The sequence below is a fragment of the Haemaphysalis longicornis genome, unplaced genomic scaffold (assembly GCF_048455015.1).
Source record: "Haemaphysalis longicornis isolate Haplotype H1 unplaced genomic scaffold, Haemaphysalis longicornis Haplotype H1 scaffold_2, whole genome shotgun sequence".
Taxonomy (NCBI): Eukaryota; Metazoa; Arthropoda; class Arachnida; order Ixodida; family Ixodidae; genus Haemaphysalis; species Haemaphysalis longicornis.
This window is the reverse complement of record NW_027526295.1, coordinates 193,989,648-194,007,573: the sequence shown is the minus strand read 5'-3', so window position 1 is coordinate 194,007,573 and position 17,926 is coordinate 193,989,648. Positions and strand designations below refer to the sequence as shown.

At 47.4% G+C, this 17,926-nt stretch overlaps 1 protein-coding gene and 1 pseudogene across 1 annotated transcript in view; both read left to right on the top strand.

Annotated features, from left to right (window-relative positions):
• The first annotated feature begins 2,836 nt into the window (after positions 1-2,836).
• Positions 2,837-17,926, top strand: part of LOC144169726 (mite group 2 allergen Lep d 2-like) — a 35,032-nt gene continuing 19,942 nt past the window's right edge. The window contains exons 1-2 of the mRNA XM_077699042.1: positions 2,837-2,997; positions 14,539-14,640. Of these exons, the coding sequence (XP_077555168.1) occupies positions 2,874-2,997; positions 14,539-14,640 (226 nt within the window). The 5' untranslated portion in view covers positions 2,837-2,873. The remainder of the gene's footprint in view (positions 2,998-14,538; positions 14,641-17,926) is intronic.
• On the top strand, positions 16,594-17,357 carry LOC144167587 (uncharacterized; annotated as a pseudogene).

Sequence of the window (17,926 nt, the reverse complement as noted above, 5' to 3'; positions counted from 1 at the left end):
CCCACCGTGTGGAACAGACCTTCCCAGTGGGCTCGCTCGCTGGGATGAGGTACTGCTGCGTAGACTTCGAGTTGGGGTTGCCCCCTGCGGTAACCCAGGCGTGGCCACCGCGGTACCAAGCCCCGTTTACCAACAACTGCCCCTTCTGCACGGCTCCTGCCGAAGACGCCAACACCAATCACCTGCTATGGACGTGCCCTTCCCTGAGGGCAGCAAAATGAGATCCCTACACCTTTTTTTTTTTTTGGTATTCAATAATAATAATAATAATAATAATAATAATAATAATAATAATAATAATAATAATAATATTATTATTATTATTATTATTATTCGCGGCACAGGCGTCTTCTTGACTTCCTCCGGGAAACGGGTGCCAACTTGTACCTTTAGGACTTTATGCCAAAGGGCATACTATCGCAATTAAAAAAAAAAAAAACTCCACAGCAGCCCGGAAAGAGTTTTTTTTTTTAACCGGCTGAAAGCTACGAAGCATTGGAAAACTTTCAAATTTTGCGCTGCACGACGCTGGCAGGACGTGATAAGGCTAACACTAAAAACAGTTATGAGGGTGTCAATTGCCCGTTATCATTGCCCGTAACTATAAATACTACTGACTAAAATCGCGTAGTTGTGTTTTTTGGAGGTGGGTTTGATCGGCGGGAGCCAATGGCACGAAGGAAGTCCTGAATGTCTAGATCATTTGCTTGAGATTCGCATTAAAATTGGAATCACTGTTGTTGTGACAAAGCAGTCTTTTCATTGACCAAACTTGTACTTCGTGTTCAGGACCCTTTTTGAACTGAATTGATTGTATGTATTTGCGAAGAGTGTGCATGATGTCAGAAGTACCCTTATGATAAAAGGAAGCTCCATGATTTTTTTTTAAATTTCTCCCCTAAAGTGGTCTAGGTGTTAAGCATGTTTATGCAAGTCTCCTCAGTGTCTGTACGGCACGTACCCCAAGTGTCTGTTAGAGTCATCATGCTATCGAGATGGTTTTTTGCCTAGGTATGTGAGCTTCGACGAGTATGGAGGCGAAATGCGAAAACGCCCGTATGTCAGAATTCCGGAGCGTGGTAAAGATCCTCGGATGGTCAAAATTAATCCGGAGCTCACCCCTGCGCCGCGCCTCTTAGCCCAGGTTAGAGCCCCTTAGCGCTCTGCCCATGTGTAGCTTCGGCACGTTAGACCCCACAATCAATCAATCAATCAATCAATCAATCAATCAATCAATCAATCAATCAATCAATCAATCAATCAATCAATCAATCAATCAATCAATCAATCAATTCAGTTTCGACGACTAAAAAATTACCGGGAATGATGCACGGTTTAATCAACCAATGGGTCGACTAATCTGTCGCATTGATTTTAAACATGGAGTCTGAAAAAAATTATTAAAAAAAATATTATTTAGGGTTTGACTTTTGTATTGTCGTCGACACGATGAAGTTGAAAAAATTTGCTAGGTTCATAAAGAGCTGAAGCCTGGTATACACCGCATTCAAACTTATGCTATAGCGATTTTCTCACGGATACCTTCGCATATCGACCATTTTCGACTTTTTTTTTTTTTTTTTTGTACAAAAGCTTCGTCAACGTTAGCTGCGCCTAGTGATATCTTACCGTAATAATGGATGAATGAATAAAGCGATGGGGTTTTAATGGGACTCTGCGAAAGATATGTAAGGGTAATCTCTGAACGTAGTTATTTCACGAAAGAAAAAAGTTTCTAGAATGGGGCCGTTGAAAGTCTCTTGTGGAGTCGCAGCCACCGAAAATCCGTCACAATGCCGGCCTCGTTAGTGCACGGACGTCTATTATTAACTATGGGATACTATTATGCTAGCCGTATACGAAGCGCGAAATCAGCGTTGTTACGGTACGAAAATATTTCCTCTTTGAATAATTCCCGCAAGCCGGAACTCCGCAGCCGTTCTTCGTCTGTGCTGCTGCTAATCCACGTGCTTGTTGCAACAATTAACCACTCCAGCAGCAGCTGTGCCGACCTATCAACCTACGCGCATTGATGTTTATGAATGCTCCTACGATGTTTATGAATGCTTTACGGTCTCTGCGTGTGAAAAGGGTGAGCTGAGCAAATTCAGCCTCAGGCGTTTTAGGCTTAACTTCTCAACTTGCACCTGTGGTAAAAACAAATTCATGCTCAGCTCCGCGCTCCAACCGGTTTATCACCAGATGATTTGGTCTGTATATGTGCAGAAACCTTGATACCGAAGGTTTGACGGCAGTTCATCAGGTTGGGGTTGGTTGTGGTTATGAAAACGAGCTGTGATTATGAACGTGTCTTCGAAGGCGAAACGTATTTAGCGAAGTTTTATTCCGTAGGCGGAGTCCGTTCATCGGAACGTTTGTAACATTCCTCGATGATAGCGATGTACGACCGAACACGTCGTACCGCAAGCGTTGGTCAGAACTCAATCCCCCCTCCGGGCCATCATGCCATCGCCCGTGACTGCGGTGTCTTGGGCCCGGAACAGCCGACCCGACCAACTCGCTCGAAACCTTTGGGGACCGGGCGCAGAATTCCGCTGCGACCTCACCTGGACAGCTCTTTTTTGCTCCCACCGTCGGACCCCGCGCCCTTCCTGTGTACGTGTCCAACAAAGAGGCACGGGTTGTTCGCCGCGCCAGGAGTGACCCACGCGCGGAAAAGGGGGGAGACAGGGGACACGGGTTCAACGCCCCATAAGCGGGCGAAGAAATGCGCTTTTCTCGGAGAGGCGAAGGGACGGGGGGAATGCAAAGGGTCCGGCGGGGTGGACATTGTTAGACGGACTGTCTGCTGCACCGACGGCCGCGAGGCTAGCTCAAGTCGACCCGAACCAGGACTGCGTCGGAAGAGCGCGATGGATGCGGGCGTGCTGTGTACGAAGCTGGTGCTGCTGCCCCTGCTGCTGCTGCTCGCGGTTGCCGCCGCGGTGGCCTTCGCCGGCACGGGGTCCTTGGAGTCGGTGTCGTTCAAGGATTGCGGTGAGTGAACCACGGAGCGACGTTATGCTGGCCATTCAGGGACGAAGGCTGCCGTGGAAAAGAAAGCCGTTGCGCCGCTTGCCTTGGAGTACGGCGGTGGCGGGTGTTGTCCGAGGAATGATGAATTTTTAGAGTGCGAAAATGATTTTCACACGCGCAGTGTGCGCTAACAACGTCAGCCTAGAGGGAAATAAATCTCGCAGAAGTTGCGTGGTGGCGCCTCTTAGTTTTTAAAGAATTTCCGATTTCACGAATCTCCAGAAATAAGCACGTGCCAGAAATAAGTACAGTTAAAACTAGACCTAGCGAATTCACTGGGAACAGCGAGCGAAATATTTCGTTAAATCGGGACAGCCATTTTACAAGATTTGATTCCATAAATTCGATGTCTAAAGGGAGGTGCATCCCAGCAGCCATCATGACATCGCAATTACGGCGGCCGTGGCGCTCACCTGCCGATAATTCAGCAATGCGCTAAAAGTCAGCGGTGAAAATAATAAAATGCTAGGGATTCTGGGGAAAACGAATTTATTTCCTGGCAAAAAAAGCCTGTGATTTTCGCCTGGGTGTGCATTGGGCGGAAAGACTTTTCGTACCATGCAAACACGTTCAACGCGTCCTCGAGTCGTTACCTTCGTGAGCCCCAGCAAAGCGCATCTCCTGGCCTGAAGCGGGCACCGTAGCTTCAGCAGTTTCTGGGTCATCAGCATCTCCTGACCTTTCTTGTGCGCCGGAAACTACCTGTACGATTTCTGGAACTGCTGAGTTTAATTCGTAGAGCCCCGTAAAAACGAAACTATACTCTGTGACAACTTAAGAACGGCACCGGAAGTTGCCGCTGTGCCTTATCACCGTAGCCGGATGTTTCTCCTCGCGGCGCAAGTAGGGCGTTACTGGGAATATTTTGAACATGGCGTGAGCCGTTCCCGTGATTTTTTGGACTTAATATGCTTATAAACGACTCCAGTGACGACAAACAAACTGCGTGAGACAAGGCAGACGATATCACGGATTCATAGCAAACCCCTTTAAAAACGCGCGCGCACTGACGTCACGGGTCCGGCGCTTTGGCGGAGTGATACACTACATGAGGTGGTGCCGTTCTTGAGTTGAAACCGAGTATAGATGCCTCATTTTCTTTGGAATTACAAACCAAACAAATACCTAATTGTAAGGCATCCCTAATCAAAACAAAAGTTCGGGCAGCCTCCCTCACTCATCTAGACAGCTCCTTGCAGTGACTGGCTCCTACCCTTGCATAGGATCCAAGGAGGTTGTATAGAAACTTTTCAGTGCGGAGCACTTTAGGGGCTCGCCTTGTCGTAGCTCGCCGTAACGCTCGATGTCAAGCGACTGCCGGAATCAGGAGGCGCAGCGAGATAACGGACCCAAGTAGAGCCCGGCGTACCCGTCGTAAGGCGTCTCGCAGAGGCTTCGAAAACTAAGCGGTTTAAATAGACATAACCGTTCGAAACTCGTAAACCGCTGGCGCTTGTCATCATCTCCGCGCTGTTTAGCGCAAAGAAAACTGCAGGTACATTTGAGGCAAAACCTACGTAATTAACCGGCGGTGCCCACGTTCATTTAGTTAGGAACGCTCGTTGGGTTGTTTTTTACGATAGTAAGCGAAAAAAAGTGGTAGGTCAACGCCGGCACGTGCGGTAGGAAAAGCAAACACAAAAAGAACAGAACTCCCGCTGGCGGAGTTTCAGGCAGGGGGCGCGCGAGCACCGCGACGGCGGGAAATTTGAATTGCTGTTAGCGGTAGCAGTGAGCGGATAACGGCGCTACAGCCCATTATGACGAATCCCTGCTTTCTACTTCCGACAGCTTTCAGGTTGAGTGAAACAGCTTTATTTTTTTTTTCATGCAACCTTCTTGGATGGACCCCTCCGCGTACGCTCATGACTTGTGACGTGGAAAATTAAGCACGCAGCGCGTAGTCCAATTAGCGAGGCGCCAATGGGGCGCGTGTGCGAGAAGTGCACTGGGTATGAAATTCCGATGCGCAACCTTTGGAAAATAAAAGGACCCCTCCTGTTAGCACCTGCTTTTGAAGAAAAACGCGCGTCGGCATGCTTTGAGGCCGCCACAGAGCAAGCTGGGCTAGCATCTCGCGCTTTGTGTGCGGTTCAGATAGTCGGGAACGACGCAAAAAGCGGACGATGCCTGGGTCACGCCAGATAATGAAGGTTTTCCGATCGTTATAGCTGCGAAATGAATCGAAAGAAGCGGAGAAAGTTTTCATTCAGCGATGACCAAACGTCAAAAAACGAAAAGACGGCGGACAGAAATATTGGACGAAGCCCAATGAATAGAAATCCATGATTACAGATTGCGCTAACTCAAATTAGTTATGGTTATGCTTAGAACTCAAGCTCCAATTATAGAATCGGCGTCTGTCATAGTGGCGGACGCAGGATTTTATTTCGGAGGTGGCTGGAATCTCCACGCCAAGAAAAACAAAAACAAAAAAAGAACATATGACCCTTAACTGAAGGAAGAAGCGACTAAGGAGCGCAAAAAGTAAAAAGAAAAGGCGATTCGAAATTAAGAATAATCGGAGTGCAGTACAGAGTTGTCCGCATAACCTTCCGATTCTCTTTTATTTGTTTCTTTTTTTATTTTTGTTCGATGAATGCCAATGGCTGATCGCAGTGGTGAGAATACGGTGTCCATGGCGTATAAGCTTGGCGCATAGCAGGCGATAAAACAATCACGGTATCAGAATTAGTTACTCGATCATAGAACGAAACAATACGGGCAAAATTAACCCGCAGCCCTCCACTACGGCGCGCCTCATCGCCTGTGAGCGTCGGCGCGTTAAACCTGACAGTCAATCAATCAATCAATCAATCAATCAATCAATCAGAACGAAACAATACCCCCTGCCCGCTCCCAACAGGTCACCAAAATTTATCGGCATGCGCCGCTGAAGGCAACGTGAAATGGTGGGTGAAATACGTGGGGGAGATAGGGCGCGAAGTCCGTGGATGTGGATGTGGAGGCGGAGCGAAGGGAGGTGAACGGAGGTGAGGTATCTTGGCTATGCTATCAACGTGCATCGCCTAGATACTTCACCTCTTGTGCTGTTGTAGCATGCGCATGCGCCGTTAAAAGCGAGCACTGCCCCCGCACGTCCTGCTGATGCTTTCCCGCCGCAGCCAACGCTTGCGGAGGCGCGGCTTTCACAAGTAGCCAGACGGAAGATAACGCAACGGGTGGCCTCGAAATATCCAGGAAGGCCTGGTGGGATGCCAACGGCGGGGGACCGCTGCCGTTGTCGTTTGGGTTAGAGCACCAGGATGCCGCAAACCTGCCTTCTTTTTTTTTAGGGTGCGTCTAATCTCACGGCAGCCGTGAGAATTACCTCCGGGAGATTCTCACGGCAGTTTCCATAAAAGCTGGCTGGCCTAAAATTTGCTGAATAATATTACGTCTCAACGTAACGTAACATAACATAACCTCACCGAACCTAGCGTAACATAATAATTCAACCCATTGTAGAAGTCCTGTGCGTCGATCTCTTGATATGACCGAAAAAAATGATGACCGAAAAATTATGATGACCGAATAAGTGAGCCTTCTCGTTTAAAACCAAGTACGATACCACAGCGCTTCAGGGACAGCTGCAAGCGTGGCATTTTAGGGAATATTTATCCCATAAAATCTCCGCGTAGCGTGCTTGGCCAACGAGAGGTGACTGCCGTGAGAAATTTCTGACGGTAATTCTCCCGGTTGCCGGGGTAACAGACACTACCTTTTTTTAAATTTCATCTCGTTCAAATGGCGGGCATTTCGTTTGAAGATGATGATTCCCCAGAATTCTCCTCTTTCCCAAACAAAGATCATTCTCGCCGCTATACTGATGCCACGCGTATGTGAAGGGATGGGAAGCCAGAAGACGCAGAAATCTATGCGGCGGGATAGGGTGTGGAAATTTGCAGCGTGGAATCGGGGTTGCTCACCCGGCACAGGACCCGCTGAAAATCACTGGTGCATATATCGTCGTGCGAACGAATAGAGCGGTCCGTGAATATTGTCCGTGTAGCGTCATGAAAAATCGCCAATAAATGTAGCCGTTTCGACCTGCATTACGCTATATCCACAACGCCGCGTGGCGCACATGTTCTGTCTAGGTTTGGGTGTATACGCGCAGACTCACTTTTGCCGAACGCGGGCTTTCGTCCGTAGAGCCACAGGAAGGACATTGCCGCGCCGGGGCCGGTACCGCTGCGGCGGCCTTCGTTTCCACACCGCAATCAACCGGCTAGCCCCGCCTGGTTGGTTGGTTGGTGGGTTGCCTCAGATCATGGCGCGTACCCACACGGGGGATTGGCCAAGAAGCTGTCTGCGAAATTAGTCTGCGGCCTAAGTTGATTTAGATACCAAATCATGAAAGATAGAACAGAAAAAAATACACTGAAACCTCGTTAAACCGTACCTGACGAGGACGCGAAGAAAGTAAGCACTAACCGGCACTATACGGCTAACCCGAATGCATTAGGTTAAAGGGAAACTGAATCGGGGATTCGGGTTAACTATGTACAAAAAGAAACTACGGCTTATGCGGATACGGTTTAACGAGATTCCACTGTAATTGAATCTACGTAAAAGTAAGGTCGGGAAGAAAAAAAAAACACTAAAGCAGTTCCTATCAACGCGAAAGCTGTCAAATGCGGAGCAGTGATTCGCCAGAGGGGCTGTTGCGCCCTCACTTGACTAGTTTCAGTATCAGCCTGGCACTGTCGATCACCCAAAGTATATTCAACCTGGAACACCTCAGCCCACGAAAATTCTTATAAAGAGATACTGGCTTGGGTTTTCATTAATTTGGGGCAATTTATGTTATTGTGTGCTTATTTGCGGCCTACCAGCGGCAGCCTCTGTGGCAACAGCGCAGAGCAAAGGTCGTACTTTGCGTAGGAGTAACATGCGCCCGTGTGGCCCAATGAGATTGTGTGGCCCAGTGAGGCGAGATAGCCCTTCGGGAAAATAGGGGGGAAATCGCCGCGCTGACGGCACCAAATGAGCGCTCGCGCAATGACAGCGGACGCCAGGACCCCCACAAGCCCTTAGATAACGCTGGTTTAACAGGAAGAGGGCGCTCAAGGGAAGAAACCATACGGGGGCTATCGTCAATAGCAGGAATTGAAGGAAAGAAAACTGGGGAGAAATAACTAAATAAGAAGATGGCCGCGCGTCTGCTATAGCTTCGCTGCATATCACGTCGAAAGACGCGTATGCTGCCGCCCCTGCCATGTAATGCACTCTCCATTCTCCTTGTCCCGCCCCTCGTGTTCTTTTCCTCTCCTCTCATTCCTCTATTATGATAAATACAATTGATGTTTGCTCAGTTCAATTTCCATCCATGTTGATCACGATGATGATACCCTCAAAGCTTTTGGCACGTACCCACAAGGTGGGATTGGCCAGGGCTAAATCAATTGCTGAAATTCGCGAGGACCTCAAAATACTAATTTATTACCGGAGAGAGCGAGGCCGTGAAATGAAACTTCGTTGCGATTAAAACCCGAATTACCCATTAATTTTTGCCCTTCAGCAATTCAAGCGACCTGAAGCTGAACGAAAAGCTTGAATACAATTATATATATATATATATATATATATATATATATATATATATATATATATATATATATATATATATATATATATATATATATATATATATATCCTTTTTACATACCCAAAATGTATTGCGCCAATAGATAATATAAGTGGAACCGATAAAGTCAACCCCAAACGCTCAATTCGGTCCTTCAAAAGCAGCTGTCAAGCTGCCGAGAAGCGGCGACAGGCGAGAAAAAAATGTTCGATTGCTTCAGGGACCTGGCACCGCACACATAGCTCCGTAGGTTAAAGCCCTGTTCTAAACACATGGAAATTTAGTCTTGGAATCCTGCAGCGCAGCTCGGTGAAGGTCACTTCGCATTGCCGAGAACCACAAGAATGAACATTCTACCCGAAATTTAAATGTTGATACTCTTGAAACGGTAGGAGTGCGTCTGAACGAGTAGCGTCTAAATGCCAATAGCGCCGTAACCTTGAAGATGCAAAGAGAGCCAGATTAGGTATGCCGAATTGAATGGGAGCTGCAGCAGCGAGATTAGCTGAACGGTCCGCTAGCTCGTTGCCCCTGATGTCCGTATGGCCAGGGACCCAAGCCAAACGTACCTCCTTCACGTGCCTCGGAACAAAAAACAGTAACGTGCGGTACAAGGAAGCTCCGGAAGGGGAAGTTAATGCCGGTATAACTGGCATCGAATCGGATAGTATGATGACTTCTGATACATGCTGTGGTACTTTACATAGAGCGAGAGCTATTTAAAAATTCTGCCATAAAAATGGGTGTATAGTCCGGGATTCGTAGCGAATAACTCCAATCTAGAGATTATGCAAAAAATACCTATTCCTGCTTTTTCGCCCTCGAGATGCATCAGTGTAAATCACAGAAGAAGCCGGATACTTAAATCGATACTCATTTAAAAGAGCGCTTAATAAATAGCGGGGGAGAAGCTTTGCAGCCGAAGGGAAGGGGTTTTGAAAGAAAAACTCAGTTTCTCGCTCAATAGTAGATACTGGGATAACTTCATATAAGTTAACCAAAATGCAATCAAGGCATGTTTGAACGAATTGCACTTGGGGGAAAATACGTTTCGGCCACGGAGAAGTAAAAAAAAAAAAAAACTCGGATCACGAATAAATACAGGCTTAGCAGCTCCAGAGGGGGCTTCGTACATGCGGAGGTAAGTTTGAACTGTCAGCAAGAGAAATCAAACCCTGAGTTCAGGAATGCGTGCCTCTATGTGCAAAACCCGGTTCGAGACGAACCGGGGGAGGCCAAGGCAAAATCGAAGGATTCGCCTCTCCAACAGGTATAACGGTCGCAGTTTGTAAATAGGGCAATTGCAAAACAAGATGCAGCCAAACTCCATGACTGGCCGCACGTAGGATCGGTACAACAGCAAAAGTGTGTCCCGGCCCATTTCTGCTCGTTTTCCACATAGCCTTTTCATGCGACCAAATGCTTTCTCCGCATTAGGGACCGATGCATTAATATGTGTACGCCAATCAAGAGTAGAAGTGTATGTAATACCAAGGTACTTCAGCGAATCTACCTGCGGAATGACTTGATTTTTGTAAGCAAGAGAAATTGAAATTGGTCCTGCAACCGGGAAGGCAAGTAGAGAACTCTTCGAAACATTTAGCGTTAAATTAATGCTGTCAAGCCATGTATCCAACAGAGATATATAGGTCTGCAAAGGTTCATATAACATATGAATGTCGAATGCGGCCGCAAAGAACGCTATATCATCCACATAAACGTAGGTTATTACACCTGGGAGCAGAGGAATGTCGCTCATAAGGATGTTGAAAAATATAGGCGATAAAACCGATCCTTGAGGCACGCCTCTATAGGAAATCTTGAAAATAGCCTTCCGTTTGTGCAAAAGAATTCCCGAAAGGCCAAAAACTCCCTAATCCAAGCAAAAAGGTATGCAGGCAGGTTTATGCGGGCTAGTTTATTAAGTAAGATATTATGCTCGACACTGTCATAAGCTTTAGCTGCATCTAAGGTCACTAATGCCGACACCTTTTTTCCTTTTTGTGCTAAGCGGATTTTCGCCTCCCAGTCCACGTGAGCATTCCAAATAGAACATCCCCGCCTAAAACCAATCTGAGCAGGACTAAGTACTTGCCTGTCCTGCATGAAAGAAGCTATCCGTTTAAAAACTAGTCGGTCTATTAATTTTATCATGTGAGAAGTAAGAGCAATCGGCCTTAAGTTGTCTAAATCGAAACCCTGACCTGGCTTTTTTTGGAGCGAAATTATCTTGGACACTTTCCAGTTTTGCGGAATCCAACAAAACTTGAGGGATGAATTTATTACATTCAATAGAACCGGTTAGAATTCCTCTGCCAAAAATTTAATAGCCCCAACTGTCACACTGTCAATCCCCGGCGCCGCAGATCGTGTGATGGACGAGGCCCCGCCAGATCAAAAGATGAAACAAAATCATCCATTTCTGTAGGATTGCTTAGGCGATAGTTACTCCAACGAGAAGAAAACTGAGCCGCAAGTCCTCTAGCGGAACGCTCAAGAAACTGGACCTGTTCAGCAGGAATCAAGACCTCTGACAACTGTAACTGTTTTAGAGAAACCGCCCGATTGCTTGCCATGAACTTATAAAGCGCTGCTTTATTTTTAGAATTCGAAAGCGAGTCATTGAGTTTTATAATGTGATCCATTTTAGCTTTAGCAACTGTACGTTTGAACACTGCTGCCGTTTACTTGTAGTTTATCCAATTTACCGGACACTGATTGTGCAGGAGAGACCTCAGAGCTGCTTTTCTACGGCGATAATCTCGGCTACAATTACTATTCCACCAGTTAAAGACCTTTGTCTGTGCGAAACAGTTGACTGTGAACTCAGCGCTTTTTGCTGCTGCTTGCAAGGACTCCATTGTTCGCTGAGCATCTACAACGGAATCAGTGGTCTGCATTGATGTAAAGCAATCCCGTACTGCCCCCTGATATATTCGAGCATTGATAAATTTTTGCTTTCTGTCCTCAATTCTAATTAGGGGGATAACTACTGTAAACTCAAGAGGAAAACGATCACTGCTTGAACCGCAGGGTAATGTACCCCAGGACGCAACTTGTACATTGCCTGAGGAGAAGGTTAAGTCCAAGGCCGATCGAGATCCCGCACGCAAAAATGTAATTGTCCGGGAATTATGACAGCAAAGGCCATGCTCCTCCAGCCAGTGCCAGAACTCTAAACCACGAGAATCCATTCTGAAGCAACAAGAAACGTGGTGAGCATTGAAGTCACCGGCAACAATAACTCTCGATTTACTGGACATGAAACTGTCCAGTTTATCTACTCTACGGAAGCCTACCGGAAAATACACATTGACGAGGGAGATCGGAGGACCCCCAGGGACAACCAGGCCTAGCGCGAGTACTCCGCCACTGGGTGACATCAGTTCCAACAAGATAAGTGCTCTGTGACCAATTTTAAGAAACTAAGGTTAGTAAACCACCCCCTCTAGGCCTAACCTAAAGACCCGATAGTTTCTCAAAGCAAAAAATTTGTCAGTAGTAAGCCACGATCCTTGAAGGAGGACAATATCAGGACTATAATTTGCAACTGTAGGCACTTGAGATCAACAAAAGAAGAATTCACGGATGGAGCGGCAGTTCCACTGAACAACCTTCAGAGATGCTATAATGATTCGTGTACTGTTGACGCAACAATGGCCCCCAGTATATCAGTGCCATTAGTTGCAGTCGTAGGGGACGCCTTTTTCCACGTGCAGCCTTAGCTTCATCTAGGGGAGATGCGCCTCTTCTGTTTTGTTGGGAGAATCTTAGTTGCAGAAACGTCATTCACGTCCATGACGTAGGAGTAGTCGATGTCGACAGCCGGTGCACCTGTTCCAACCTATACTAACAACCTGAACCCCCTTCGGAGCGACTGGCTCTTCGCTATTTCAGTTTGAATCTGATACTGATATTCCTGGAGGAGCCGTCTGCAACAACCTGGGTATCAAGTGTTTCGGAATGAGTTACAATCTGAGGTTCAGAGGTAGAACCTTTGGCCTGGTGGTCAATAGAAACAGCCGATAGTGAGCATCCTAACTTTGTAACCAAAATGCTTGTGATATGAGTCAGCGTGACAAGTGTCTCAGTAAGCGGAGCGACCACTTGCTGCATTACCTGCGTGACGGGCTTTTCAATTACTGGAGTTAGAGTGGATGGAAACGTGGCATCAGCAGCGGCATTTTTTTTTTTGTGAACTGCTGCCGCATAACCCTGGGTACGACTTTTCAACAGAGTCGAAGCCTCAAACCTAGAGCAGCGGTTTTTCTCCATTATCTCTAATAGGGAACGTTCATGAGACCTAGCCGGGCAGTCGGAATAGGTTTCTTGGTGAGTTCCCTTGCAGAGACAGCACAGTTCGATGTCGGATCGGCACGATTGTGCATCATGACTGTCTGCACACTTTTTGCACCTGAGATTTGACTTATATTCTCGAAATGTGTGCCCAAATCTCCAGCACTTCCGGTACTGCAGCGGCCTAGGCTCCAAAGGTCTACCCTGTGCACCAGCGGCCATGCAATCACCTCAGAGGGACATTTGAGTCCTGCAAAAGTCATGATAACGGACGCGGTAGGGATCCGCCTGTCATTCTCCACTGCTACAGCGGTAGACTGCCGTCACACCTGCCATTTTCAACTCCTCGAGGACTTCTTCAGGGGACTGCGTTGGATCGACGTCCCGAACAATACCCTTCAAACAAGCTAGGTGCGGAGGAATGAAGGCATTCACGGGAACCGAGGCGAACGATGTGCACCGCAGCAGGTCCGCGACACAATCCATGCAAGTCTTTGGATCGGCGCAACAGCCCTGCCCTGCCATATTGCCTTACTTCCGAGATAGCCATGTAAAGCTGGCTGATTAGTTTCAGCTGCTCTTGAAGGAGCCTGGAATTTTTTGCTCAGATCACCCCGTCACTTGCGGGGACAAGTACTACCGGAATGCTTTCGACGCCATGCCGCTTGAATGCTTCTAAGGGTAAGCTGCTTGCAGGCAAGCTGGCGGACCAAGAAGCCATGTTGGTCCCCGGGGAACCTAGGGCCATAGCCCTAGTATCCCCCACTTCTACAGGTTTACAAAAATTTCGCCCAAATTTAAAACTTCAGCCCTGGCCGAAACACCCACTCACGGTACCGATGTGCAGTCGTAGCAGTGTCAGAAGACGCAGCGAGGAATCGCAGCAGAACGACAAACCGTCGTGTCAGACAGCTTGGTTCGCACTGAAAAGGAAGGCTCAGAGCCCGGCTAAACATCCGGGGCTTCTATTCTTCTTCTCACGCGCCTTCTGTTGGGACCTTCTGTTTCTAGCTGTTGTGCTAGGAACAGCTCGAGCCGACATTGTCTGTGTTCGCTTTTATCTCGCCCCTATTCGACACCGTTTTTTAACGCGTTTTGTGTGTGCGTGCGTGCGTGCGTGTTTCATTTGCTGTCATAAAAATAAATGCAACGCGCGTTCTTAGTCAAAGAGCGCTGTCAGCCTTGGAATGTAAGTACACTTATATTTTGGCCAAAATATGCCGGAGGTTTTTTTATTCGAGCTGAATAAAGCGGACATGTGTGAGACATGCCACCAGTTTTACTAATATGGAAAGGTCTTGCCTTTATATATTTCATGGCGAGGTGTTCTTTGACCTTTTTTTGACCTGGCGTTTGAATCCAAACTGCTTCGACCGTGTCGGAATGATGCAATCGCATATGCATCGGCTTCATGACACGGGAAGCGGTTCTTTCTTGGGGCGTTTTATTGATGCGCCTTCGCTTATCATCATCATCATCGTTTTGTGAAACCCAGTGTGTAAAGTTGGCGCTCCTGCAGTGCGTTATGAAGCGACATTTAACGCCGTTCGCGAGACATAGAGAGCTTCGCTTTAAAAATCAAGTGACGCGCGATCTCCGCCGATCTTTCACCGCAGGACACGGCAACGTGAGGAAGGTGAAGATCCTGTCCTGCAAGAAACAGCCCTGCCACGTCAAGATCGGCTCCAGAGTGGTTTTCGAGGCTACCTTCATCGCACGTGAGTGGCTCCACACTATCCCAGCTTTCAAAATCATCCGACAGCGCGAGCGTTTAGAATCTCAGCCTCCACTCCCTATGTCCACTCTGCAGCGAGTGCCCTCCAATTACTATAAAACTATTTTTCGCTGCAATTTCAGTTTGCTCGCGGAAAACAAACAGGGTCGCTGTAAGCGGTGAACCGTAAAACTGCCGCATACATCGAAGGCTCTGCCCTCTGCACTATAGTTCATCTATATAGCTCCCGCAGGGATCTATAGAGGCAGTGGCGTAACTAAGAGGGGTAGGGGGGCACAAGTGCCCCGGGCGGCGTATAGGCGTTTCCTAGTCAGCACAGCCAAGTGACGCATGGCGCCCTCTAGGGGCATGTTTGAAGCTATGTCCACGTGCATGTGGCCCTCAATTTAATCGCGCAGAACCGCTTTCTGTCGTGGTGTAGTAGTTCCGCTCCTGCGAAGCAGACATCCTAACCCGGGTTCAAATCCCGTTACCACTTTTTTTTTTTCATTTTCAAGGGTTTGTCATATCTGAATATTAACATTTGCTATCACGCATATAATCTATTTATGACATCTTTAAGCATTTTAAATGATATTCCGGGAATTTTTTTGCCTTTTGGCCAGTTTCAGCTACTGATTCTTGTACGTTTTTGCGGGTTTTCTCTTTTTACGTTGGTTTCGGTTATTTCTGTTGAATATTTCTCTGCACCGTGGTTTTCAACCATTGCAGATCCCTTCTGGCTGGTATTTATTTCAGTTCGGGTGGTTTTGTATGCTTTAGGTACGTTTATGCGGTGATATAACCCCCATAAGCAAGCTCAGGTGACGGCTGGCTGTACTGACTAGGAAACGCATATACGCCCCCGGGCGCCACTTGGGAGGGGGCGCCGAGCCGAGTTTGCCCAACTTGTGGCCGAGGGGGAAAATGGCAGCGGGGCTATCTTTCAATAGCAGGGCGGCGCAGCTGCGGAAGTCACTGTTGGAGAGAGTTCTTGTTTGGGGTTATTGATACGACATTAGAGAGTTTTAGCAGTCCGTCCGTTCCGTCACGTACGTAGCTAGCGTGTTGACCGGGACCCGTTTGGGCACTCCGGCATTCGTCACGGTAGGGGGACTAGTTCCGCTGGCCTGCCTTCGCCATGTCCGCGCCTCCTCGCCCTTCCTCCTCGCCATTCCGCGCGCGCAGGCGCAGACCGGTCCCGGTAAACCCGGTAGCAACGTAACGAACGGAACGGACGGACTGCTAAAACTCTCTATTGTAACACAAGGATAGCCCTGCGGAAGACGAGGACGAAGGGAAGGGACACAGACGAGGCGCCGGCGCCCCCGCATCCCCCGGCAAAGCGCCCCGGGAGTGTCCCCCTCTCTTCGTCCTCGCCTTCCGCACAGCTATCCTTGTGTTACAATGCCGCCGTTCAAGCAGTTAAACTGTTCTCCTTGTAGGGAAGCGCCGCACACATGTATGAATACTTAGGTACACCCGGATGTTCGGGAGGCAATACGGGATGATATCCAGATATCCAGTGTGCTTGCGTGCTGTTCGCATGTGTTTTCATGTGTTCTCGTTTGTATTCCAGCAGCGGCGAGAGGGGGGAGGGGGGGGTGCTTAAAATTTGCGCCCTTACATTTCGATTAGCCCCTTGCAGGTATTCTTACAAGGCGAGGTGAACATCGTTCAGGGAATTGTAGAGATCCTGGTATTTAAAAGTCGCGGTGGCCATTGTTGTCAAGTATGAGTCGGAGACGGAGTGCAAGGGTCAAAGCGGTAAAGTCAGTCAGTAGGTACCTTGAAGACATCCAAGTTATGGCAAATAACGACAAAGAAACGAGTGAAATGAGAAGTGATCGCACACTATTGCACCAGCATATTAAGATATGATGTTTTTATTTTGCTCGGCTTTTGGAACAAGATACTGGTTCGAATAGATCCTGTTTAAAGGCTGCAAGACTCAACAATGCACTTTTACGAGGCTATTTTAGACATGAATGCTTTTAGAGAACAGTTTTATGACGAAAGGGAAACGCTGGTGAGTGAGTCACTCGATGAAGGGCTTGGTGTCTGTAAGTCGTGGGATGTCAATGTTGAAAGGCGTTCGAGACGGGAAAAAAAAAAAAAAACAGACAGCCGGTTAAAAGTGGAAAGGAGAGGCGTGAACGGCTAAGCAGAAAATACAAAGGGTCATGAAATCCACATTCGACCTCTGAAATGGACGAGTGGTTTACTCGCGTGCAGTATACCGATGCCAAGTTTGGCTTTCTCCTGGACATAAACAAGCTGTGCTACGGTGACGATGAGAACGAACTAAGAACAAATTCTTACACCTTTGACGAGTTTTATCGTTCCGACGGTAGCGCGCAGGACCTCTATGAAGAGACTTTAGATTGCCCACTGCTGTTTTTACGGCGTGTTGACTGGAGATTATCAAAACCTGAAGAACTTCTGAAATTTATCATACAGTATGGGGAAGACAACATATTTCCCAACTTTAGCGTCGCGATTCAGATAAAGTTAGCCATAGCCGTTTCCATATCGATGGCTGCAGAAAAGTCCTTCAGCAAGCTAAAACTAACACTTTCCTATTTGCGGGCCACAAGGGCCCACGACAGACTTCCTTATGTTGCTCTGCTGAGTGTGGAAAGAGAAGAAACTGCAAAAACAAACTTTGATGACATTATAGCACAGTTTTCTTTATCGAAAGCAAGACAAGTGCTGCTCTAGTTGTTACGGAGTGCCATAGTGTATAGTATTTTTCATATGTGTGTTATTAATAACCAACTGATCTAATTAAAGCGTTTCAATCTCAAAGAATGCGTTTCTCGACCACTTGTTCACGATGAACAACTTGTTTTCGACAACTTGTTCACGCACTGGCGTCTCAAGAGGCAATGATATGCTACCAGGAGACAACAGTGATTGCAGGAACGAGTTTTTGAATGCATCATTAGCATTGGCAACAAAATATGGCCATACTATGCAGATTTGAAGTATGATTAAATATTGTGGGCATTCAGTTTAATGGTAAGGCAGCGAAAAACGATAACTGTGTGCATGCGTACTTGGTCGTTTTCTTCTGTGTGTTTGTACATAATTTATGACCTTAGCCTTATTCGTGTCATGCGAGGTCACAACAGCTGACCAGCAAGCTCCATTTCTTCTTTCACTTTTTTTTTCTACGCAGTGTCTAGAATTACCTCCGAGGGATCCCGAAATTGAAAACAAAAGTTTTTTTTCCTACGGAACTTTCAGCCAGTGTCTACAGTTACGTTCGACGGAACCCAAAATTGCCA